Source organism: Coregonus lavaretus, assembly GCF_964263955.1.
Source record: "Coregonus lavaretus genome assembly, chromosome: 29".
Taxonomy (NCBI): Eukaryota; Metazoa; Chordata; class Actinopteri; order Salmoniformes; family Salmonidae; genus Coregonus; species Coregonus lavaretus.
The window spans coordinates 5,486,878-5,512,243 of NC_140016.1; the positions used below are offsets into that span (position 1 = coordinate 5,486,878).

General features: G+C 45.9%; 1 protein-coding gene across 1 annotated transcript in view; it reads right to left on the bottom strand.

The window, feature by feature from the left end:
- The window catches only part of LOC311104988 (glucocorticoid receptor-like), a gene marked incomplete at its 3' end in the record, with an annotated part of 97,882 nt that overhangs the window by 67,302 nt on the left and 5,214 nt on the right, over positions 1–25,366 (bottom strand). The window contains exon 3 of the mRNA XM_084146974.1: positions 11,122–12,086. Within this exon, the coding sequence (XP_084003100.1) occupies positions 11,122–12,086 (965 nt within the window). The remainder of the gene's footprint in view (positions 1–11,121; positions 12,087–25,366) is intronic.

Below are 25,366 nucleotides of genomic sequence, written 5' to 3' on the forward strand. Positions count from 1 at the left end.
GACGACCAGGTGTTGGGCAAAGCTGAAAATTGGACTCATCAGAGAAGATGACCTTCCTCCAGTCCTCTACGGCCCAATCCTAATGGTATTTTGCAAACCTCAGCCTGGCTCTTCTTTGCTTCTCATTGATGAAGGGCTTTTTTCTAGCTTTGCACGACTTCAGGCCTGCCCCTAGGAGCCTGTTTCGAACCGTCCTCGCCGTGCACTTCACCCCAGCTGCCGTCTGCCATTATTTTTGTAGGTCACTTGATGTCATCCTACGGTTGTTGAGTGACATTCGAATGAGTTGGCGGTCATCCCGGTCAGTAGAGAGTCGTTTTCACCCTCTGCCGGTGTGTAGCTTTGTTGTCCCCAATGTCTGCTGCTTGACCTTGTTCTTATGAACCGACGTCTTTGAAATTCTAAGGATGGAAGCAACCTGACGCTCACTGTATCCCTCTGCCAGTAAAGCCAGAATTGAACCCTTCTTTTCCTCACTCAAAACGTTCCTTTTCAACTCTTTTGGCATGGACAATAGTTATGTTTAGATTAATATTACTTTTGAGGTACTATTAGCATCCAGCTGGTCCTATTGTAAGAGGATAGTTATGACCACAGTAGTGGATTTTATACTTTTCCTCGTTAAATAAGATTTGGTTCATGTGATCACCTAATCAGTACCTAATTCAGTAGAATGAGGTGTGCCTGTGTTGGAATTCAACAGACACTGGAATGGAATGGCTGTCATACATGTAGAGATGCTGATTTAAGAAAAGTTGGCAGTGGTCTCTTAATTTTTTCCAGAGCTGTATATACACATATATACACACGCATACACATGCACACATATCCTTAATTTTTTATTTATTTCCCTTTATTATCTTGCAACCCCACCACCCCTTCCCTAATTGGAGTAAACTACTGAACAACAATGCTTAGGCCTCTACTTCCAGCTTATACATACTATATACATTTTATGGACACAGTCAATTTTACAATAATTCTATTTTGTTTGTTTTTACTCCTGAACTTCCTCTACCTTCAACCTCTCAGATCATTTTCATGATGTCCCTCCGGTTTGCTTCTATATACCATATCTTTCTAACTGCACTCTTTCACAAAAGCTCTCAACCTTTAACCTATATACAGTGAGGGAAAAAAGTATTTGATCCCCTGCTGATTTTGTACGTTTGCCCACTGACAAAGAAATGATCAGTCTATAATTTTAATGGTAGGTTTATTTGAACAGTGAGAGACAGAATAACAACAAAAAAATCCTGAAAAACACATTTCAAAAATGTTATAAATTGATTAGCATTTTAATGAGGGAAGTAAGTATTTGACCCCCTCTCAATCAGAAAGATTTCTGGCTCCCAGGTGTCTTTTATACAGGTAACGAGCTGAGATTAGGAGCACACTCTTAAAGGGAGTGCTCCTAATCTCAGCTTGTTACCTGTATAAAAGACACCTGTCCACAGAAGCAATCAATCAATCAGATTCCAAACTCTCCACCATGGCCAAGACTAAAGAGCTCTCCAAGGATGTCAGGGACAAGATTGTAGACCTACACAAGGCTGGAATGGACTACAAGACCATCGCCAAGCAGCTTGGTGAGAAGGTGACAACAGTTGGTGCGATTATTCGCAAATGGAAGAAACACAAAAGAACTGTCAATCTCCCTCGGCCTGAGGCTCCATGCAAGATCTCACCTCGTGGAATTGCAATGATCATGAGAACAGTGAGGAATCATCCCAGAACTACACGGGAGGATCTTGTCAATGATCTCAAGGCAGCTGGGACCATAGTCACCAAGAAAACAATTGGTAACACACTACGCCGTGAAGGACTGAAATCCTGCAGCGCCCGCAAGGTCCCCCTGCTCAAGAAAGCACATATACAGGCCCGTCTGAAGTTTGCCAATGAACATCTGAATGATTCAGAGGAGAACTGGGTGAAAGTGTTGTGGTCAGATGAGACCAAAATTGAGCTCTTTGGCATCAACTCAACTCGCCGTGTTTGGAGGAGGAGGAATGCTGCCTATGACCCCAAGAACACCATCTCCACCGTCCCAAAAATATATGCACGCATGACTGTAAGTCGCTTTGGATAAAAGCGTCTGCTAAATGGCATATTATTATTATTATTGCCAACAAGGGTTTTGCCACCAAGTACTAAGTCATGTTTTGCAGAGGGGTCAAATACTTATTTCCCTCATTAAAATGCAAATCAATTTATAACATTTTTGACATGCTTTTTCTGGATTTTTTTGTTGTTATTCTGTCTCTCACTGTTCAAATAAACCTACCATTAAAATTATAGACTGATCATGTCTTTGTCAGTGGGCAAACATACAAAATCAGCAGGGGATCAAATACTTTTTTCCCCTCACTGTACTTATTATGGACACAGTATGCTTACATTATTAGTTATCTTGTTGTTATTGCTTGTTGTTAGATGTTATTAGTCCCATCCTTCAACTCCATTCAACACCACCCATATATCTCTTAATACCATCCATATTGGATTTCAATTTGCCATATCTTTTTCAACTGTACTGTGATGTTTTACAAAAGTTCTGAACCTTTCTATTCTCATTGTTTCTACAGATTGTAAATAAACATTTTTGCTAAGAGTATTATTATATTATTGATCGATTGACTATGACTTTTCAGATCACCCAGTAATGCTATCTGCAGCGTTAGTTCCAGGTAAATATTGCAATCCTTTAGCCATTCCTGGACCTGTGTCCAAAAACAAGCTACAAATGGACAGTACCAAAACAAATGATCTAATGATTCTGTCTCTTCGCAGAAAAATCTGCAGAGCTGGGAAGATTATATGGGGGATACAAATAACATTATATTGGTTGCAAGAATGTTATATAATAATTTAAATTGAAAAATTCAAAGTTTTGAATCCGGCGTCGTTTTGCGTATCAATTCATAAACACTATGCCATGGAATTGGTACGTCAAAAATCTCTTCCCAACTATTTTGCAATCTATATGGGATGGCTGTCAATCCTTTGGTCCTTAAATGAAACTGGTATACTTTTTTATTTATCACAATTTTCTTTAACCAATTATGTTCTTTAATGCAAGGCCGACAGACAAGTTCCTTACTTTTTCCCCCTTCCACTTTCCTCTTCCATTTTTGCGGTAATACTGCAATTATTTGGTTGTAATTTTGGGTAGAGCAGACATTTCCATATGTTTTTGTTAGCTGCATGTGCGACATAACTCCACCAGTCCTACCGATGAGATCATTTACGAAGATTATACCTTTTTTAAACATAAAAAAATAAAAAAATAAATGATCAATTAGTATATTTGAGTTTAACCACAATATTTGTTGCATTATTTGTTCTGTCGTTTCTGGAGGATTCAGTTGAAATTGCAACCAACTTTCTATGGTTTGTTTTAGAAATAGTGATATTTGGGAGATTATTTCCTTTTCAAATAACTGAAAGTGAGAGGTTGTAATCTGAATAAAGGGAAAAAGGCCATTCTTGAACATTGGGTGAGACAATCTTACTAATTTGCTAGAGAACCAGTTCGGATTTAAGTATAACTTTTGTATGACTGAAGCTTTTAGTGATAGGTCTAATGCTTTAATAGTTTATAATTTCTGTCCTCCGAATTAATATTCATTATATAAATAGGCCAATAAAATTTTGTCTGGCTTGCCGTTCCAAATAAAATTGAATTTTTTTTCTTCTCATATAATTAAAAAAAACTGTTCACTAGGCATAGGCAAGACCATAAGCAAATAGGTAAACTGGGATAATACTAAAAAGTTAAATCAGGGTGATTTTACCACAAATTGACCTTCCCATGGTAGCAAAATTTTATCTATTTTTGCTAACTTTCTATTAACATTTATTGGAGTGAGATCATTTATTTCCTTTGGGATATGTATTCCGAGTACATCAACATCACCATCAGACCATTTTATTGGTAAACTACATGGTCATGTAAATTCTTTATTTTTTAGTGATCCAATACGTAATATAGCACATTTATCATAATTTGGTTGTAATCCAGAGAGGTTAGATAATGTATCTAGATCTTCAATGAGGCTGTGGAGGGATTCAAGTTGTGGATTTAAAAGAAAACATGAATCATCAGTGTACAATGACACCTTTGTTTTTAAGCCCTGGATGTCTAATCCCTTGATATTATTGTTGGATCTGATTTTAATAGCTAACATCTCGATGGCCATAATAAATAGATATGCCGATAGTGGACAACCTTGTTTCACTCCTCTTGACAGTTTAAAACTTTGAGAAATAACCATTATTTACTATTTTACACCTAGGGTTAGTATACATGATTTTAACCCAATTTATAAGAGATTCTCCAAAATTGAAATGCTCCAGGCATTTGTATATAAACCCCAGTCGTACTTTATCAAATGCCTTTTCGAAGTCTGCTATGAATAGCATTTTTCATAGTGTTCTATTGTTTCCAGTACTTGCCTTATATTATCTCCAATGTATCGTCCATGTAAAAAACATGTCTGATTAGAATGAATAATGTCCCCCATGTAAAAAACCTGTCTGATTAGAATGAATAATGTCCGACAATACCTTTTTAATTCTATGCGCTATACATTTTGCTAGAAGTTTTGCATTACAACACTAAGTGTAAGGGGCCGCCAATTTTTTTAATGGACTGGATCTTTATATTTTCCACTTGTATCCTGTTTCAGAAATGATGAAATCAGGCCTTCTTCTTGAGTGTCTGATATCTACCGTTTACAAAAGAGTGGTTAAAACATGCTAATAACGGTCCTCTGAGTATATCAAAAAAGGTTTGGTATACCTCGACTGGTATGCCATCCAACCCTGGAGTTTTCCCGGACAAAAAGTATTTAATTGCATCCAGAAGTTCCTCCTCTGTAATTTCACCTTCACATGAGTCTTTCTGTATGGCTGTTAATTTTACATTATCAATAGAAAAAAATTATCTACAATTTGCTTCAGTTAGAGGAGATGGAGGCGACTGAAACGAAAACATATGCTTAAAGTCACCCCTTTTGAGTTTCTTAGCCCATGGGAGAAGTATATTTCTCCCCCACATTCCTTTTACCACACAACTTCATCTAGAATTGCTGAATGAGTTTCCTGTAAACAATAGATATTATATTCCTTCTCTTTGAGCCATGTAAATATTGTTCTTCTTTTGTTATTATCTGCTAAAACATTACAATTATAACTGGCTATAGTTATTTCACCACATACCATAATGAGATACAAGTTTAAATTCTATTTATCATTATATATGTTTGTAAATTTACCAATAAAAATAGCATAGTGATTGAGTGTCCATATACAGTGGGGAGAACAAGTATTTGATACACTACCGATTTTGCAGGTTTTCCTACTTACAAAGCATGTAGAGGTCTGTAATTTTTATCATAGGTACACTTCAACTGTAAGAGACGGAATCTAAAACAAAAATCCAGAAAATCACATTGTATGATTTTTAAATAATTAAGTTGCATTTTATTGCATGACATAAGTATTTGATACATCAGAAAAGCAGAACTTAATATTTGGTACAGAAACATTTGTACGCCATTACAGAGATCATACATTTCCTGTAGTTCTTGACCAGGTTTGTACACACTGCAGCAGGGATTTTGGCCCACTCCTCCATACAGATCTTCTCCAGATCCTTCAGGTTTCGGGGCTGTCGCTGGGCAATACGGACTTTCAGCTCCCTCCAAAGATTTCCTATTGGGTTCTGGTCTGGAGACTGGCTAGGCCACTCCAGGACCTTGAGATGCTTCTTACGGAGCCACTCCTTAGTTACCCTGGCTGTGTGTTTCGGGTCGCTGCCATGCTGGAAGACCAGCCACGACCCATCTTCAATGCTCTTACTGAGGGAAGGAGGTTGTTGGCCAAGATCTCGCGATACATGGCCCCATCCATCCTCCCCTCAATACGGTGCAGTCATCCTGTCCCCTTTGCAGAAAAGCATCCCCAAAGAATGATGTTTCCACCTCCATGCTTCACGGTTGGGATGGTGTTCTTGGGGTTGTACTCATCCTTCTTCTTCCTCCAAACACGGCGAGTGGAGTTTAGACCAAAAAGCTATATTTATGTCTCATCAGACCACATGACCTTCTCCCATTCCTCCTCTGGATCATCCAGATGGTCATTAGCAAACTTCAGACGGGCCTGGCCATGCGCTGGCTTGAGCAGGGGGACCTTGCGTGCGCTGCAGGATTTTAATCCATGATGGCGTAGTGTGTTACTAATGGTTTTCTTTGAGACTGTGGTCCCAGCTCTCTTCAGGTCATTGACCAGGTCCTGACGTGTAGTTCTGGGCTGATCCCTCACCTTCCTCATGATCATTGATGCCCCACGAGGTGAGATCTTGCATGGAGCCCCAGACTGAGGGTGATTGACCGTCATCTTGAACTTCTTCCATTTTCTAATAATTGCGCCAACAGTTGGTGCCTTCTCACCAAGCTGCTTGCCTATTGTCCTGTAGCCCATCCCAGCCTTGTGCAGGTCTACAATTTTATCCCTGATGTCCTTACACAGCTCTCTGGTCTTGGCCATTGTGGAGAGGTTGGAGTCTGTTTGATTGAGTGTGTGGACAGGTGTCTTTTATACAGGTAATGAGTTCAAACAGGTGCAGTTAATACAGGTAATGAGTGGAGAACAGGAGGGCTTCTTAAAGAAAAACTAACAGGTCTGTGAGAGCCGGAATTCTTACTGGTTGGTAGGTGATCAAATACTTATGTCATGCAATAAAATCCAAATTAATTATTTAAAAATCATACAATGTGATTTTCTCTCACAGTTGAAGTGTACCTATGATAAAAATTACAGACCTCTACATGCTTTGTAAGTAGGAAAACCTGCAAAATCGGCAGTGTATCAAATACTTGTTCTCCCCACTGTAGCTGTACCATGATATTTGCATTGCTACTAAGTAACCCTCCAATTGTTCTCGACTAATTCCCCCGCTAAAGCCCCTCCCCATCCCAAGTTGTTCCGGCATCCCAGTGATCGGCATACCACCCCCGTCCCCCCGAATCCCTAGGCCCCCGAGAGGCCAGGACCCATCCATCGAAAACAGCATACAGTGCCACCCACAAAACAGAAGCAGGTCAACCGCCAAAAGCATTTCCAATGCTCTCACCTCAATATATATAGCCATTTAAAAATATATATCTATTCAAATATCTTACATATCTTATTTTCCATCATTATCAATTAATATGCGTAATAATGTCGGCAGTTCATGCCTAGGATTTTAGCCTATAACCCGGATTGCCATTGTTTTACGTTACATTTTTGACAAGCAATTATTATTTTAGCAAACAATTATTGTGGTTCATCCTATATTCTCCCTAACATCCTTACCTCCTTGCAACAGATGTGGGATAAACACACACGCACATACTCTAACACACTCAACCCCTTTCCTCCACAATCAACCATAACATCAGATGCTCAACGGTTGTTACATCCCAGAGCCCAACTCAAGAAAGGACCTGATTTACGAATGCATATACAGTTACAGCTGTTTGAGAAAGCAAGCAAGATCGAGCAAAAATTGACAACAATGTGAGATTTGATTAATCAATTTAATCTATGTCAAGTCCTAGGTGCTGGAGATCAGATCGTACTATTGTTTGTACAGATGAACGTGGCACCTTCAGGCATTTGGAAATTGCTCCCAAGGATGAACCAGACTTGTGGAGGTCTACATTCTTTTTCTGAGGTCTTGGCTGATTTCTTTTGATTTTCCCATGATGTCAAGTAAAGAGGCACTGAGTTTGAAGGTAGGCCTTGAAATACATCCACAGGTACATTTCCAATTGACTTAAATGATGTCAATTAGCCTATCAGAAGCTTCTAAAGCCATGACATCATTTTCTGGAATTTTCCAAGCTGTTTAAAAGGCACAGTCAACTTAGTGTATGTAAACTTCTGACTCACTGGAATTGTGATACAGTGAATTATAAGTGAAATAATCTGTCTGTAAACAGTTGTTTGAAAAATTACTTGTGTCATGCACAAAGTAGATGTCCTAACCGACTTGCCAAAACTATAGTTTGTTAACAAGAAATCTGTGGAGTGGTTGAAAAACAAGTTTTAAATTACTCCAACCTTAGTGTATGTAAACTTCCGACTTCAACTGTATGTCCCCATCCACATCGACGGGGCTGTAGTGGAGCGGGTCGAAAGCTTCAATTTCCTTGGTGTCCACATCAGTAAGGAAAGATCATGGTCCACACACAGCCGATGGTCACTCTGACAGAGCTCCAGAGTTCCTCTGTGGAGATGGGAGAACCTTCCAGAAGGACAACCATCTCTGCAGCACTCCACCAATCAGGCCTTTATGGTAGAGTGGCCAGACGGAAGCCACTCCTCAGTAAAAGGCACATGACAGTCACATAAAGACAAGATTCTCTGGTCTGATGTAACCAAGATTGAAGTCTTTGGCCTGAATGCCAAGCGTCACGTCTGGAGGAAACCTGTCACCATCCCTACGGTGAAGCATGGTGGTGGCAGCATCATGCTGTGGGGATGTTTTTCAGCGACAGGGACTGGGAGACTAGTCAGGATCGAGGGAACGATTAACGGAGCAAAGTACAGAGAGATCCTTGATGAAAACCTGCTCCAGAATGCTCAGGACCTCAGACTGGGGTGAAGGTTCACCTTCCAACAGGACAACGACCCTAAGCACCCAGCCAAGAAAATGCAGGAGTGGCTTCAGGACAAGTCTCTGAATGTCCTTAAGTGGCCCAGCCAGAGCCCGGACTTGAACCCCATTGAACATCTCTGGAGAGACCTGAAAATAGCTGTGCAGCGACGCTCCCCATCCAACCTGACAGAGCTTGAGAGGATCTGCAGAGAAGAATGGGAGAAACTCCCCAAATACAGGTGTGCCAAGCTTGTAGCTTCATACCCAAGAAGACTCAAGGCTGTAATCTCTGCCAAAGGTGCTTCAACAAAGTACTGAGTAAAGGGTCTGAATACTTATGTATATGTGAAAATACTGTTTTATGCTTTGTCATTATGGGGTATTGTGTGTCGATTGGTTAGGGGAAAAAACGATTTCATCCATTTTAGAATAAGGCTGTAACGTAACAAAATGTCCGAATACTTTCCGAATGCACTGTATGTGTGAGTAGATAAAGTCTACATTACTAGGCCTATCATAATTAATAGCATAACATCAATAGCCGACTCATTCATCCCACAACGTCTTTGTCCACTGGTCTCCAACCTCATCCCTACTAGGAAAGAATTTCCCTTCTGAAGGACAATAACAAACTTAATTCATTCATTCAATCAATCAAATCATCAGCATTGTATTGTATTGTTGAATGAACCCAACACGTCAACCCCCAACCCCAACCCCTATCCTGTAGGCTGGGCTTGTTCTGACAGTAGTCACATCACTCATCCAGAGAAGTCAGACCTGTGTGGGTTCAAATTATATTACAAATCATTTCAAATACTTTATCTGCACTTGATTGAGTTTGCCTGTTGAACTAGAACTAATAGAAAAAGTCTCCTGAATGCAAAATCCAGGCAGGCTAGAGCAAACGCTCAAGGTAGTGTATTCCCCAGAGCCCTTTATGGCAGTGGTCTACTGTACCCTAACTATATGTGTCCCAAATGGCACCCTATTTCCTATATAGTGCATTACTTTACTTTTGACCAGAGCATAGACTCTGGAATAGGGTGCCATTTGGGATCACATCCTGTGAGATGTGGCAATTATTTAGCAAACATTTCTAAAGCCTGCAGTAAGACACCATTATGGTATCACAGAAACACATGACCCACTTTCTACTATCCACCGCTTTAGAGGCAATAGCTCTGTTGAAAAGATAAGCCATGATAACATTTGTTGGGCTGGTGACTGAAAGCGGCTACATTATTCGTCTGTGATATTTCATTCCCCTGCACAGTTGACACACAGTGTTTTAGGGCATGTTGATACAAGCAAAACAAAAAAAAAACACTAAAATAATCTCTAACCCTCTCCAGTTCAGTTTCAAACTGACCAATTGACTGGACCGAACCACACTAGGATAATCTCTAACCCTCTCCTGTTCAGTTTCAAACTGACCAACTAACTGGACCGAACCACACTAGGATAATCTCTAACCCTCTCCAGTTCAGTTTCAAACTGACCAATTGACTGGACCGAACCACACTAGGATAATCTCTAACCCTCTCCAGTTCAGTTTCAAACTGACCAATTGACTGGACCGAACCACACTAGGATAATCTCTAACCCTCTCCAGTTCAGTTTCAAACTGACCAACTGACTGGACCGAACCACACTAGGATAATCTCTAACCCTCTCCAGTTCAGTTTCAAACTGACTGGACCGAACCTGTTATGATGAGTTTCTGGTATTGAGAAGTTCAGGATGCAAGAGAGCAGTTGACACAGATGGATATTGGATTCAGTCATTATTTAATGGTCACAATGTTTGATTCAATGACAGGGGGTACGGACATAGACTCCTGCCATCTGAATGTCTCAGTTTATATCCTGCTCTTCCAATCTACTTTTATCTTACCCAGCTGCTAACCATTATTGATTGTCACTCATCTAACACCATATCATTCACCTCCTTGGTGTAGTGTGGCACCCTAGCCAGGCCATTTCCTCACGCACCCATCCTAAGATTAGCACCAGTGGCCCCCCAATCTATCTTGGCACACTGACCTTCTAGTACTCACTCGTGACACCACTAACACATGGTGTGTCCTTGTCCTGTCCACATACAGCTTATGAGTTGCACATACATTAATGAATCTTGTATCACAAAATCATCATAACAGAACCACACTAGGATAATCTCTAACCCCTCTCCAGTTCAGTTTCAAACTGACCAACTGACTGGACCGAGTTGCCTTGACATGTTCACAAATCAAGTCAGTAACTATGTTCCAGAAATATTCTCCTCTCTCGGATATCTCCTCTGCCCTGGCTTATACACTATGCTAGTTCTATTCCACAGTTCCCAACATAGCACTGTGAAACCAGCCTCACCGCCGAACCGCAGCAGGCTGGCCAGACCACCACCAAACTTCCACCAGACCAACTACAGGACAGTTTCTTTATTAGCAACATTCCATCAATTCTCCTCCTTACCTGGCATAGCTGTTGGAGAAGGAGGAGGTAGGGCTGGAGAGACCTTGTATTCCAGAAGCTCCATCCCCATAGCTACTGTTGTTCCAGACCTCTCCTATGGTCCCCAGTGGAGGATACAGGCTGAACACAGAGGGCTTCTGGTCCTTCTGCTGAGAAGCTCCACTGGTCGTGGAAGCCAAGGGGGTGTTGATGGTGCTGTTGACTCCAAAGTGGTAGCTCTGTCCTCCAGAGGTGCTCACCCCACAGATGGAGATGGGACTGGGGCTGGACAGCTCTGAGGGGGAGGAGGAAGTGGAGCCGCCGGTACTACCGCTCATCTGGCAGGTGTAGCTACGCGTGGCCGACGTCTTCTCCTGTTTGATCACCCCTGGAGTACACAGCTGGATGAAGCCAACTTCCTTCTCTATCTTCACCACAGGAAAAGTGGTGGGGGTGGTGGGGGTGTTGGCTGTCGTAGAGGTGCTGGAGTTGGATTCATCCTGACATGCTAGTAGACTGCTACCATTCAATGTGGTGGTGTTGGAACCGCTAAAACCACCACTATTGGTGGTAGTAGCAGCTGGCTTGGATGTGGAGCTGGACACCCCACGATCCTGGCTCTCATCCCCCAGGAGAGAGTCATCAGCCAGGGAGGAAAGGAAGGCGTCATCCCCTACGTAAAAGTCTGAGGGGCAGCCTGTCAGCTCAAAGTCCTGGAGGAGATCCAGAGTGTTGTCGTTGAACAGTTTCTGGTCTTTTCCAATGTACCCTTCCTGATCCAGATCCACAGGGTCCTGGTCCCGGGAAAAGTCTGTCTCCGTCCTCATGGACATGGGGAACAGGTTAGGGTCCGAGCCACCGATCAGGGAGTCCATGCTGGGTGAGGAGCGGTGGAAGTCAGCGATGCTGTCTTCCAGGCGGGAGTAGGTTTCCCCAAGGGTGAAGAGTCTGAGGCCCAGGGACGTGTTAGTCTGCTGGGGAAGGAGCTTAGATAAGAATAAATACTTTATTAATAACAGATGGGAAATTGGTTTGTCAAATCTTCGCTGAGAAGAAAGAAAAAAAAACGTTTAAATTCCGTCAATTCAGGAAGTAACCTGACATTCCAATGCTTCTCTATGAGAAAAAATTCCTGCATTACTGAACTGAAATGGACCCAAACCCTGAAATAGAACAAACCTGAAATAGAATTGACCCATTGCCAAATTGTATTTGTCACATGCTTTGTAGACAACAGCGAAATGCTGTTTTCTACAAAGTGAAATGCTTACTTACGGGTCCTTTTCCAACAATGCAGAGTAAAAGATAAGATACAACATTTAAATAGAAATAGTGACACAAGGAAAAAATACACAGTGAATAATGAATAAAAATAATGAGTAAAAACAACATGGCTATATACAGGAAGTACCAGGTGACAACGTGGCTATATACAGGGAGTACCAGGTAACAACGTGGCTATATACAGGAAGTACCAGGTGACAACGTGGCTATATACAGGGAGTACCAGGTAACAACGTGGCTATATACAGGGAGTACCAGGTAACAACATGGCTATATACAGGGAGTACCAGGTAACAACGTGGCTATATACAGGGAGTACCAGGTAACAACGTGGCTATATACAGGGAGTACCAGGTAACAACGTGGCTATATACAGGGAGTACCAGGTAACAACATGGCTATATATCAGGGAGTACCAGGTAACAACGTGGCTATATACAGGGAGTACCAGGTAACAACGTGGCTATATACAGGGAGTACCAGGTGACAACGTGGCTATATATCAGGAAGTACCAGGTAACAACGTGGCTATATATCAGGGAGTACAAGGTAACAACGTGGCTATATACAGGGAGTACCAGGTAACAACGTGGCTATATACAGGGAGTACCAGGTAACAACATGGCTATATACAGGGAGTACCAGGTAACAACATGGCTATATACAGGGAGTACCAGGTAACAACATGGCTATATACAGGGAGTACCAGGTGACAACGTGGCTATATACAGGGAGTACCAGGTAATAACGTGGCTATATATTAGGGAGTACCAGGTAACAACGTGGCTATATACAGGGAGTACCAGGTGACAACGTGGCTATATATCAGGGAGTACCAGGTGACAACGTGGCTATATATCAGGGAGTACCAGGTGACAACGTGGCTATATATCAGGGAGTACCAGGTGACAACGTGGCTATATACAGGGAGTACCAGGTAACAACGTGGCTATATACAGGGAGTACCAGGTAACAACGTGGCTATATACAGGGAGTACCAGGTAACAACGTGGCTATATACAGGGAGTACCAGGTAACAACGTGGCTATATACAGGGAGTACCAGGTAACAACGTGGCTATATACAGGGAGTACCAGGTAACAACGTGGCTATATACAGGGAGTACCAGGTAACAACGTGGCTATATACAGGGAGTACCAGGTAACAACATGGCTATATACAGGCAGTACCAGGTAACAACATGGCTATATACAGGGAGTACCAGGTAACAACATGGCTATATACAGGGAGTACCAGGTAACAACATGGCTATATACAGGGAGTACCAGGTAACAACATGGCTACATATCAGGGAGTACCAGGTAACAACGTGGCTATATATCAGGGAGTACCAGGTAACAACGTGGCTATATACAGGGAGTACCAGGTAATAACATGGCTATATACAGGGAGTACCAGGTAACAACATGGCTACATATCAGGGAGTACCAGGTAACAACGTGGCTATATACAGGGAGTACCAGGTAACAACATGGCAATATACAGGGAGTACCAGGTAACAACATGGCAATATACAGGGAGTACCAGGTAACAACATGGCTATATACAGGGAGTACCAGGTAATAACATGGCTATATACAGGGAGTAGCAGGTAATAACATGGCTATATATAGGGAGTACCAGGTAATAACATGGCTATATATAGGGAGTACCAGGTAATAACATGGCTATATATAAGGAGTACCAGGTAATAACATGGCTACATATCAGGGAGTACCAGGTAATAACATGGCTATATATAACATGGCTATATACAGAGAGTACCAGGTAATAACATGGCTGTATACAGGGAGTACCAGGTAATAACATGGCTATATATAAGGAGTACCAGGTAATAACATGGCTACATATCAGGGAGTACCAGGTAATAACATGGCTATATATAACATGGCTATATACAGAGAGTACCAGGTAATAACATGGCTATATACAGAGAGTACCAGGTAATAACATGGCTATATACAGAGAGTACCAGGTAATAACATGGCTGTATACAGAGAGTACCAGGTAATAACAAGGCTGTATACAGGGAGTACCAGGTAATAACATGGCTATATGCAGGGAGTACCAGTACCGAGTCATGCATGTGTGTGCATGTTACGTGTGTGTGTGTATGTATATGTGGGTGTGGTGGGGTGTTGGGGTGTCAGTGTAAGCATGTGTGGGTAGAGTCAAGGGTGTCTGGGTAGAGTCAAGGGTGTCTGGGTAGAGTCAAGGGTGTGTGTGTGTGTGTGTGTGTGTGTGTGTGTGTGTGTGTGTGTGTAAAGTCCAGCACGCGTGGGTAGAGTCCAGAGTGTGTGTGTGTATAGAGTCCAGTGTGTGTGTGTGTGTGTGTGTGTGTGTGTAGAGTCCAGTGTGTGTGTGTGGGTAGAGTACAGTGTGTAGTAGAGTCCAGTGTGTAGTAGAGTCCAATGTGTGTGGGTAGAGTCCAGTGTGTGTGTGTGTAGAGTCCAGTGTGTGTGTGTGGGTAGAGTACAGTGTGTAGTAGAGTCCAGTGTGTAGTAGAGTCCAATGTGTGTGGGTAGAGTCCAGTGTGTGTGGGTAGAGTCCTGTGTGTGTGTGTGTGTGTATAGAGTCCTGTGTGTGTGTGTGTGTGTGTGTGTGTGTGTGCGTGTGTGTGTGTGTGTGTGTGTGTATAGAGTCCAGCGTGTGTGGGTAGATTCCAGTGTGTGTGTGTGTGTGTGTGTGTGTGTGTGTGTGTGTGTGTGTGTAGAGTCCAGTGTGTGTGTGTGTGTGTGTGTGTGTCTGTATAGAGTCCAGTGTGTGTGTGTGTGTGTGCGTGTGTGTGTAAAGTCCAGTGTGTGTCTGGGTAGATTCGAGTGTGTGTGTGTGTGTGTGTGTGTGTGGAGTCCAGTGTGTGTGTGTGTGTGTGTGTGTGTGTGTGTGTGTGTGTGTGTGTGTGTGTGTGTGTAGAGTCCAGTGTGTGTGTGTGTGTGTGTGTGTGTGTATATAGAGTCCAGCGTGTGTCTGGGTAGAGTCCAGTGTGTGTGTGTGTGTGTGTGTGTGTGTGTAGAGTCCAGTGTGTGTCTGGGTAGAGTCCAGTGTGTGTGTGTGTGTGTGTGTGTGTGTGTGTGTGTGTAGAGTCCAGTGTGTGTCTGGGTAGAGTCCAGTGTGTGTGTGTGTGTGTGTGTGTGTGTGTGTGTGTGTGTGTGTGTGTGTGTGTGTGTGGGGGGGGGGGGGGGGTAGAGTCCAGTGTGTAGTAGATTCCAGCGTGCGTGGGTATAGTCCAGAGTGTGTGGGTAGAGTCCAGAGTGTGTGTGTAGAGTCCAGTGTGTGTGTGTGTTCGTAGAGTCCAGTGTGTGTGTGTGTGTGTGTGTGTGTGTGTGTGTGTAGAGTCCAGCGTGTGTGGGTAGAGTCCAGTGTGTGTGTGTAGAGTCCAGAGTGCGTGGGTAGAGTCCAGAGTGTGTGGGTAGAGTCCAGTGTGTGTGGGTAGTGTCCAGCGTGTAGTAGAGTCCAGTGTGTGTGTGTGTGTGGGTAGAGTCCAGTGTGTGTGGGTAGAGTCCAGTGTGTGTGTGTGTGTGTGTGTGTGTGTAGAGTCCAGTGTGTGTCTGGGTAGAGTCCAGTGTGTGTGTGTGTGTGTGTGTGTGGGTAGAGTCCAGCGTGCGTGGGTAGAGTCCAGAGTGTGTGGGTAGAGTCCAGTGTGTGTGTGTGTGTGTGTGTGTGTGGGTAGAGTCCAGTGTGTGTGTGGGTGGGTAGAGTCCAGTGTGTGTGGGTAGAGTCCAGTGTGTGCATAGATTCCCGTGTCTAGTAGAGCGCAGTGTGTGGGTAGTCCAGTGTGTCTGGGTAGAGTCCAGTGCATTAAGTAGAGTCCAGTGCTTCTAGGTAGAGTCCAGTGCTTCTAGGTAGAGTCCAGTGCTTCTAGGTAGAGTGCAGTGTGTGTGGGTAGAATCCAGTGTGTGTGGGTAGAGTCCAGTGTGTGTGGGTAGAGTCCAGTGTGTGTGGGTAGAGCCAAGTGCATCTGGGTAGAGTCCAGTGTGTGTGGGTAGAGTCCAGTGTGTGTGTGTGTGTGTGTGTGTGTGTGTATAGAGTCTAGTGTGTGTGTGTGTATAGAGTCTAGTGTGTGTGTGTGTGTGTAGAGTCTAGTGTGTGTGTGTGTGTGTAGAGTCAAGTGTGTGTGTGTGTGTAGAGTCTAGTGTGTGTGTGTGTGTAGAGTCCAGTGTGTGTGGGTAGAGTCCAGTGTGTGTGGGTAGAGTCCAGTGTGTGTGGGTAGAGTCCAGTGCTTTAAGGTAGAGTCCAGTGTGTGAATAGATTCCCATGTCTAGTAGAGCGCAGTATGTGGGTAGTCCAGTGTGTCTGGGTAGAGTCCAGTGCTTTAAGGTAGAGTCCAGTGCTTTAAGGTAGAGTCCAGTGCTTCTAGGTAGTGTGTAGTGTGTAGTAGAGTGTGTAGTAGAGTCCAGTGTGTAGTAGAGTCCAGTGTGTGTATAGAGTCCAGTGTGTGTGTGTGTGTGTGTGTGGGTAGAGCCCAGTGCATCTGGGTAGAGTCCAGTGTGTGTGGGTAGAGTCCAGTGTGTTTGGGTAGAGTCCAGCGTGTAGTAGAGTCCAGTGTGTGGGTAGAGTACAGTGTGTGTTTGTAGAGTCCAGTGTGTGTGTGTGTGTGTGTGTGTGTGTGTATATATAGAGTCCAGTGTGTGTGGGTAGAGTCCAGCGTGTGTGGGTAGAGTCCAGCGTGTGTGGGTAGAGTCCAGTGCTTCTAGGTAGAGTCCAGTGCTTCTGGGTAGAGTCCAGTGTGTCTGGGTAGAGTCCATTGTGTGTGGGTAGAGTCCAGTGTGTGTGGGTAGAGTCCAGTGTGTGTGGGTAGAGTCCAGTGTGTGTGTGTGTGTGTGGGTAGAGTCCAGTGTGTGTGTGTGTGTGTGTGTGTGTAGAGTCCAGTGTGTGTGGGTAGAGTTCAGTCCTTCTAGGTAGAGTCAAGTGTGTGGGTAAAGTCCAGTGTGTGTGGGTAGAGTCCAGTGTGTGTGTGTGTGTGTGTGGGTAGAGTCCAGTGTGTGTGGGTAGAGTCCAGTGTGTGTGTAGAGTCGTGTGTGTGTGTGTGTGTATAGAGTCCAGTGTGTGTGTGTGTACAGAGTCCAGTGTGTGTGTGTGTGTGTGTGTGTGTGTGTGTGTGTGTGTGTGTGTGTGTGTGTGTGTGTGTGTGGGTAGAGCCCAGTGCGTCTGGGTAGAGTCCAGTGTGTGTGTGTGTGTGTGTGTGTGTATAGAGTCCAGTGTGTGTGTGTGTGTGTGTGTGTGTATAGAGTCCAGTGTGTGTGTGTGTGTATAGAGTGTGAGTGTGTTTGTGGGTAGAGTCCAGTGTGTGTGTGTGTGTGTGTGTGTAGAGTCCAGTGTGTGTGGATGTGTAGAGTCCAGTGTGTGTGTGTAGAGTCCAGTGTGTGTGGGTAGAGTCCAGTGTGTGTGGGTAGAGCCCAACGTGTAATAGAGTCCAGTGTGTGTGTAGGGTCCAGTGTGTGTGTGTGTTTGTAGAGTCCAGTGTGTGTGGGTAGAGCCCAATGTGTAGTAGAGTCCAGTGTGTGTGTAGGGTCCAGTGTGTGTGGGTAGAGTCCAGTGTGTGTGTGTGTGTGTGTGTGGGTAGAGTCCAGTGTGTGTGGGTAGAGTCCAGCGTGTGTGTGTGTGTGTGTGTGTGTGTGTGTAGAGTCCAGTGTGTGTGTGTGTGTGGGGATAGAGCCCAGTGTGTGTGTGTGTGTATAGAGTCCAGTGTGTGAGTGTGTGTGTAGATTCCAGTGTGTGTGTGTGTGTGTGTGTGTGTGTGTAGAGTCTAGTGTGTGTGTGTAGAGTCCAGTGTGTGTGTGTGTGTTTGTGTGTGTGTGTGTAGAGTCTAGTGTGTGTGTGTGTGTGTGTGTGTGTGTGTAGAGTCGTGTGTGTGTGTGTGTGTGTGTGTGTGGAGTCTAGTGTGTGTGTGTGTAGAGTCCAGAGTGTGTGGGTAGATTCCCATGTCTAGTAGAGCGCAGTGTGTGGGTAGTCCAGTGCTTCTAGGTAGAGTCCAGTGCTTCTAGGTAGAGTCCAGTGCTTCTAGGTAGAGTCCAGTGTGTGTGGGTAGAATCCAGTGTGTGTGGGTAGAGTCCAGTGTGTGTGGGTAGAGTCCAGTGTGTGTGGGTAGAGTCCAGTGTGTGTGGGTAGAGCCCAGTGCATCTGGGTAGAGTCCAGTGTGTGTGGGTAGAGTCCAGTGTATGTGGGTAGAGTCCAGTGTGTGGGTAGAGTCCAGTGTGTGGGTAGAGTCCAGTGTGTGGGTAGGGTCCAGTGTGTGTGGGTAGAGTCCAGTGTTTGTGGGTAGAGTCCAGTGTGTGTGGGTAGAGTCCAGTGTGTGTGGGTAGAGTCCAGTGTGTGTGTGTGTGGGTAGAGTCCAGTGTGTGTGGGTAGAGTCCAGCGTGTGTGTGTGTGTGTGTGTGTGTGTGTGTGTGTGTGTGTGTGTGTGTAGAGTCCAGTGTGTGTGTGTGTGTGGGGATAGAGCCCAGTGTGTGTGTGTGTGTATAGAGTCCAGTGTGTGAGTGTGTGTGTAGATTCCAGTGTGTGTGTGTGTGTGTGTGTGTGTAGAGTCTAGTGTGTGTGTGTGTAGAGTCCAGTGTGTGTGTGTTTGTGTGTGTGTGTGTAGAGTCTAGTGTGTGTGTGTGTGTGTGTGTGTGTAGAGTCGTGTGTGTGTGTGTGTGTGTGTGTGTGGAGTCTAGTGTGTGTGTGTGTGTGTGTGTGTGTAGAGTCCAGAGTGTGTGTGTAGAGTCCAGAGTGTGTGGGTAGATTCCCATGTCTAGTAGAGCGCAGTGTGTGGGTAGTCCAGTGTGTCTGGGTAGAGTCCAGTGCTTCTAGGTAGAGTCCAGTGCTTCTAGGTAGAGTCCAGTGTGTGTGGGTAGAATCCAGTGTGTGTGGGTAGAGTCCAGTGTGTGTGGGTAGAGTCCAGTGTGTGTGGGTAGAGCCCAGTGCATCTGGGTAGAGTCCAGTGTGTGTGGGTAGAGTCCAGTGTGTGTGGGTAGAGTCCAGTGTGTGTGGGTAGAGTCCAGTGTGTGTGTGTAGAGTCCAGTGTGTGTGGGTAGGGTCCAGTGTGTGTGGGTAGAGTCCAGTGTTTGTGGGTAGAGTCCAGTGTGTGTGGTTAGAGTCCAGTGTGTGTGTGGGTAGAGTCCAGTGTGTGTGTGTGTGGGTAGAGTCCAGTGTGTGTGGGTAGAGTCCAGCGTGTGTGTGTGTGTGTGTGTGTGTGTGTAGAGTCCAGTGTGTGTGTGTGTGTATAGAGTCCAGTGTGTGAGTGTGTGTGTAGATTCCAGTGTGTGTGTGTGTGTGTGTGTGTGTAGAGTCTAGTGTGTGTGTGTGTAGAGTCCAGTGTGTGTGTGTGTGTTTGTGTGTGTGTGTAGAGTCTAGTGTGTGTGTGTGTGTGTGTGTGTGTGTAGAGTCGTGTGTGTGTGTGTGTGTGGAGTCTAGTGTGTGTGTGTGTGTGTGTAGAGTCCAGAGTGTGTGTGTAGAGTCCAGAGTGTGTGGGTAGATTCCCATGTCTAGTAGAGCGCAGTGTGTGGGTAGAGTCCAGTGTGTGTGTAGAGTCGTGTGTGTGTGTGTGTGTATAGAGTCCAGTGTGTGTGTGTGTATAGAGTCCAGTGTGTGTGTGTGTGTGTGTGTGTGTGTGGGTAGAGCCCAGTGCGTCTGGGTAGAGTCCAGTGTGTGTGTGTGTGTGTGTGTGTGTGTGTGTATAGAGTCCAGTGTGTGTGTGTGTGTGTATAGAGTCCAGTGTGTGTGTGTGTGTATAGAGTGTGAGTGTGTTTGTGGGTAGAGTCCAGTGTGTGTGTGTGTGTGTGTGTAGAGTCCAGTGTGTGTGGATGTGTAGAGTCCAGTGTGTGTGTGTAGAGTCCAGTGTGTGTGGGTAGAGTCCAGTGTGTGTGGGTAGAGCCCAACGTGTAATAGAGTCCAGTGTGTGTGTAGGGTCCAGTGTGTGTGTGTGTTTGTAGAGTCCAGTGTGTGTGGGTAGAGTCCAGTGTGTGTGGGTAGAGTCCAGTGTGTGTGGGTAGAGCCCAATGTGTAGTAGAGTCCAGTGTGTGTGTAGGGTCCAGTGTGTGTGGGTAGAGTCCAGTGTGTGTGTGTGTGTGTGTGTGTGTGGGTAGAGTCCAGTGTGTGTGGGTAGAGTCCAGCGTGTGTGTGTGTGTGTGTGTGTGTGTGTGTATAGTCCAGTGTGTGTGTGTGTGTGGGGATAGAGCCCAGTGTGTGTGTGTGTGTATAGAGTCCAGTGTGTGAGTGTGTGTGTAGATTCCAGTGTGTGTGTGTGTGTGTGTGTGTGTGTGTGTGTGTGTAGAGTCTAGTGTGTGTGTGTAGAGTCCAGTGTGTGTGTGTGTGTTTGTGTGTGTGTGTGTAGAGTCTAGTGTGTGTGTGTGTGTAGAGTCGTGTGTGTGTGTGTGTGTGTGTGTGTGTGGAGTCTAGTGTGTGTGTGTGTAGAGTCCAGAGTGTGTGTGTAGAGTCCAGAGTGTGTGGGTAGATTCCCATGTCTAGTAGAGCGCAGTGTGTGGGTAGTCCAGTGCTTCTAGGTAGAGTCCAGTGCTTCTAGGTAGAGTCCAGTGCTTCTAGGTAGAGTCCAGTGTGTGTGGGTAGAATCCAGTGTGTGTGGGTAGAGTCCAGTGTGTGTGGGTAGAGTCCAGTGTGTGTGGGTAGAGCCCAGTGCATCTGGGTAGAGTCCAGTGTGTGTGGGTAGAGTCCAGTGTGTGTGGGTAGAGTCCAGTGTGTGGGTAGAGTCCAGTGTGTGGGTAGGGTCCAGTGTGTGGGTAGGGTCCAGTGTGTGTGGGTAGAGTCCAGTGTTTGTGGGTAGAGTCCAGTGTGTGTGGGTAGAGTCCAGTGTGTGTGGGTAGAGTCCAGTGTGTGTGTGTGTGGGTAGAGTCCAGTGTGTGTGGGTAGAGTCCAGCGTGTGTGTGTGTGTGTGTGTGTGTGTGTGTGTAGAGTCCAGTGTGTGTGTGTGTGTGGGGATAGAGCCCAGTGTGTGTGTGTGTGTATAGAGTCCAGTGTGTGAGTGTGTGTGTAGATTCCAGTGTGTGTGTGTGTGTGTGTGTGTGTGTGTAGAGTCTAGTGTGTGTGTGTGTAGAGTCCAGTGTGTGTGTGTTTGTGTTTGTGTGTGTGTGTGTAGAGTCTAGTGTGTGTGTGTGTGTGTGTGTAGAGTCGTGTGTGTGTGTGTGTGTGTGTGTGGAGTCTAGTGTGTGTGTGTGTGTGTGTGTAGAGTCCAGAGTGTGTGTGTAGAGTCCAGAGTGTGTGGGTAGATTCCCATGTCTAGTAGAGCGCAGTGTGTGGGTAGTCCAGTGTGTCTGGGTAGAGTCCAGTGCTTCTAGGTAGAGTCCAGTGCTTCTAGGTAGAGTCCAGTGTGTGTGGGTAGAATCCAGTGTGTGTGGGTAGAGTCCAGTGTGTGTGGGTAGAGTCCAGTGTGTGTGGGTAGAGCCCAGTGCATCTGGGTAGAGTCCAGTGTGTGTGGGTAGAGTCCAGTGTGTGTGGGTAGAGTCCAGTGTGTGGGTAGAGTCCAGTGTGTGTGTGTAGAGTCCAGTGTGTGTGGGTAGGGTCCAGTGTGTGTGGGTAGAGTCCAGTGTTTGTGGGTAGAGTCCAGTGTGTGTGGTTAGAGTCCAGTGTGTGTGTGTGTGGGTAGAGTCCAGTGTGTGTGTGTGTGGGTAGAGTCCAGTGTGTGTGGGTAGAGTCCAGCGTGTGTGTGTGTGTGTGTGTGTGTGTAGAGTCCAGTGTGTGTGTGTGTGTATAGAGTCCAGTGTGTGAGTGTGTGTGTAGATTCCAGTGTGTGTGTGTGTGTGTGTGTGTAGAGTCTAGTGTGTGTGTGTGTGTAGAGTCCAGTGTGTGTGTGTGTGTGGGGATAGAGCCCAGTGTGTGTGTGTGTGTATAGAGTCCAGTGTGTGAGTGTGTGTGTAGATTCCAGTGTGTGTGTGTGTGTGTGTGTGTGTGTGTGTGTGTAGAGTCTAGTGTGTGTGTGTGTAGAGTCCAGTGTGTGTGTGTTTGTGTTTGTGTGTGTGTGTGTAGAGTCTAGTGTGTGTGTGTGTGTGTGTGTAGAGTCGTGTGTGTGTGTGTGTGTGTGTGTGTGTGGAGTCTAGTGTGTGTGTGTGTGTGTGTGTAGAGTCCAGAGTGTGTGTGTAGAGTCCAGAGTGTGTGGGTAGATTCCCATGTCTAGTAGAGCGCAGCGTGTGGGTAGTCCAGTGTGTCTGGGTAGAGTCCAGTGCTTCTAGGTAGAGTCCAGTGCTTCTAGGTAGAGTCCAGTGTGTGTGGGTAGAATCCAGTGTGTGTGGGTAGAGTCCAGTGTGTGTGGGTAGAGTCCAGTGTGTGTGGGTAGAGCCCAGTGCATCTGGGTAGAGTCCAGTGTGTGTGGGTAGAGTCCAGTGTGTGTGGGTAGAGTCCAGTGTGTGGCTAGAGTCCAGTGTGTGTGTGTAGAGTCCAGTGTGTGTGGGTAGGGTCCAGTGTGTGTGGGTAGAGTCCAGTGTTTGTGGGTAGAGTCCAGTGTGTGTGGTTAGAGTCCAGTGTGTGTGTGGGTAGAGTCCAGTGTGTGTGTGTGTGGGTAGAGTCCAGTGTGTGTGGGTAGAGTCCAGCGTGTGTGTGTGTGTGTGTGTGTGTGTGTAGAGTCCAGTGTGTGTGTGTGTGTATAGAGTCCAGTGTGTGAGTGTGTGTGTAGATTCCAGTGTGTGTGTGTGTGTGTGTGTGTAGAGTCTAGTGTGTGTGTGTGTGTGTAGAGTCCAGTGTGTGTGTGTGTGTTTGTGTGTGTGTGTAGAGTCTAGTGTGTGTGTGTGTGTGTGTGTGTAGAGTCGTGTGTGTGGAGTCTAGTGTGTGTGTGTGTGTGTGTAGAGTCCAGAGTGTGTGTGTAGAGTCCAGAGTGTGTGGGTAGATTCCCATGTCTAGTAGAGCGCAGTGTGTGGGTAGTCCAGTGTGTCTGGGTAGAGTCCAGTGCTTCTAGGTAGAGTCCAGTGCTGTCTGGGTAGAGTCCAGTGCTTCTAGGTAGAGTCCAGTGCTTCTAGGTAGAGTCCAGTGTGTGTGGGTAGAATCCAGTGTGTGTGGGTAGAGTCCAGTGTGTGTGGGTAGAGTCCAGTGTGTGTGGGTAGAGTCCAGTGTGTGTGGGTAGAGCCCAGTGCATCTGGGTAGAGTCCAGTGTGTGTGGGTAGAGTCCAGTGTGTGTGGGTAGAGTCCAGTGTGTGTGTAGAGTCCAGTGTGTGTGGGTAGGGTCCAGTGTGTGTGGGTAGAGTCCAGTGTGTGTGGGTAGAGTCCAGTGTGTGTGTGGGTAGAGTCCAGTGTGTGTGTGGGTAGAGTCCAGTGTGTGTGTGGGTGGGTAGAGTCCAGTGTGTGCATAGATTCCCGTGTCAAGTAGAGCGCAGTGTGTGGGTAGTCCAGTGTGTCTGGGTAGAGTCCAGTGCTTTAAGGTAGAGTCCAGTGTGTGTGTGTGTGGGTAGAGTCCAGTGTGTGTGTGTGTGGGTAGAGTCCAGTGTGTGTGGGTAGAGTCCAGCGTGTGTGTGTGTGTGTGTGTGTGTGTGTAGAGTCCAGTGTGTGTGTGTGTGTATAGAGTCCAGTGTGTGAGTGTGTGTGTAGATTCCAGTGTGTGTGTGTGTGTGTGTGTGTAGAGTCTAGTGTGTGTGTGTGTGTAGAGTCCAGTGTGTGTGTGTGTGTGGGGATAGAGCCCAGTGTGTGTGTGTGTGTATAGAGTCCAGTGTGTGAGTGTGTGTGTAGATTCCAGTGTGTGTGTGTGTGTGTGTGTGTGTGTGTAGAGTCTAGTGTGTGTGTGTGTAGAGTCCAGTGTGTGTGTGTTTGTGTTTGTGTGTGTGTGTGTAGAGTCTAGTGTGTGTGTGTGTGTGTGTGTAGAGTCGTGTGTGTGTGTGTGTGTGTGTGTGGAGTCTAGTGTGTGTGTGTGTGTGTGTGTAGAGTCCAGAGTGTGTGTGTAGAGTCCAGAGTGTGTGGGTAGATTCCCATGTCTAGTAGAGCGCAGTGTGTGGGTAGTCCAGTGTGTCTGGGTAGAGTCCAGTGCTTCTAGGTAGAGTCCAGTGCTTCTAGGTAGAGTCCAGTGTGTGTGGGTAGAATCCAGTGTGTGTGGGTAGAGTCCAGTGTGTGTGGGTAGAGTCCAGTGTGTGTGGGTAGAGCCCAGTGCATCTGGGTAGAGTCCAGTGTGTGTGGGTAGAGTCCAGTGTGTGTGGGTAGAGTCCAGTGTGTGGGTAGAGTCCAGCGTGTGTGTGTAGAGTCCAGTGTGTGTGGGTAGGGTCCAGTGTGTGTGGGTAGAGTCCAGTGTTTGTGGGTAGAGTCCAGTGTGTGTGGTTAGAGTCCAGTGTGTGTGTGGGTAGAGTCCAGTGTGTGTGTGTGTGGGTAGAGTCCAGTGTGTGTGGGTAGAGTCCAGCGTGTGTGTGTGTGTGTGTGTGTGTGTGTAGAGTCCAGTGTGTGTGTGTGTGTATAGAGTCCAGTGTGTGAGTGTGTGTGTAGATTCCAGTGTGTGTGTGTGTGTGTGTGTGTGTAGAGTCTAGTGTGTGTGTGTGTGTAGAGTCCAGTGTGTGTGTGTGTGTTTGTGTGTGTGTGTGTAGAGTCTAGTGTGTGTGTGTGTGTGTGTGTGTGTAGAGTCGTGTGTGTGGAGTCTAGTGTGTGTGTGTGTGTGTGTAGAGTCCAGAGTGTGTGTGTAGAGTCCAGAGTGTGTGGGTAGATTCCCATGTCTAGTAGAGCGCAGTGTGTGGGTAGTCCAGTGTGTCTGGGTAGAGTCCAGTGCTTCTAGGTAGAGTCCAGTGCTGTCTGGGTAGAGTCCAGTGCTTCTAGGTAGAGTCCAGTGCTTCTAGGTAGAGTCCAGTGCTTCTAGGTAGAGTCCAGTGTGTGTGGGTAGAATCCAGTGTGTGTGGGTAGAGTCCAGTGTGTGTGGGTAGAGTCCAGTGTGTGTGGGTAGAGTCCAGTGTGTGTGGGTAGAGCCCAGTGCATCTGGGTAGAGTCCAGTGTGTGTGGGTAGAGTCCAGTGTGTATGGGGAGTCCAGTGTGTGTGTAGAGTCCAGTGTGTGTGGGTAGGGTCCAGTGTGTG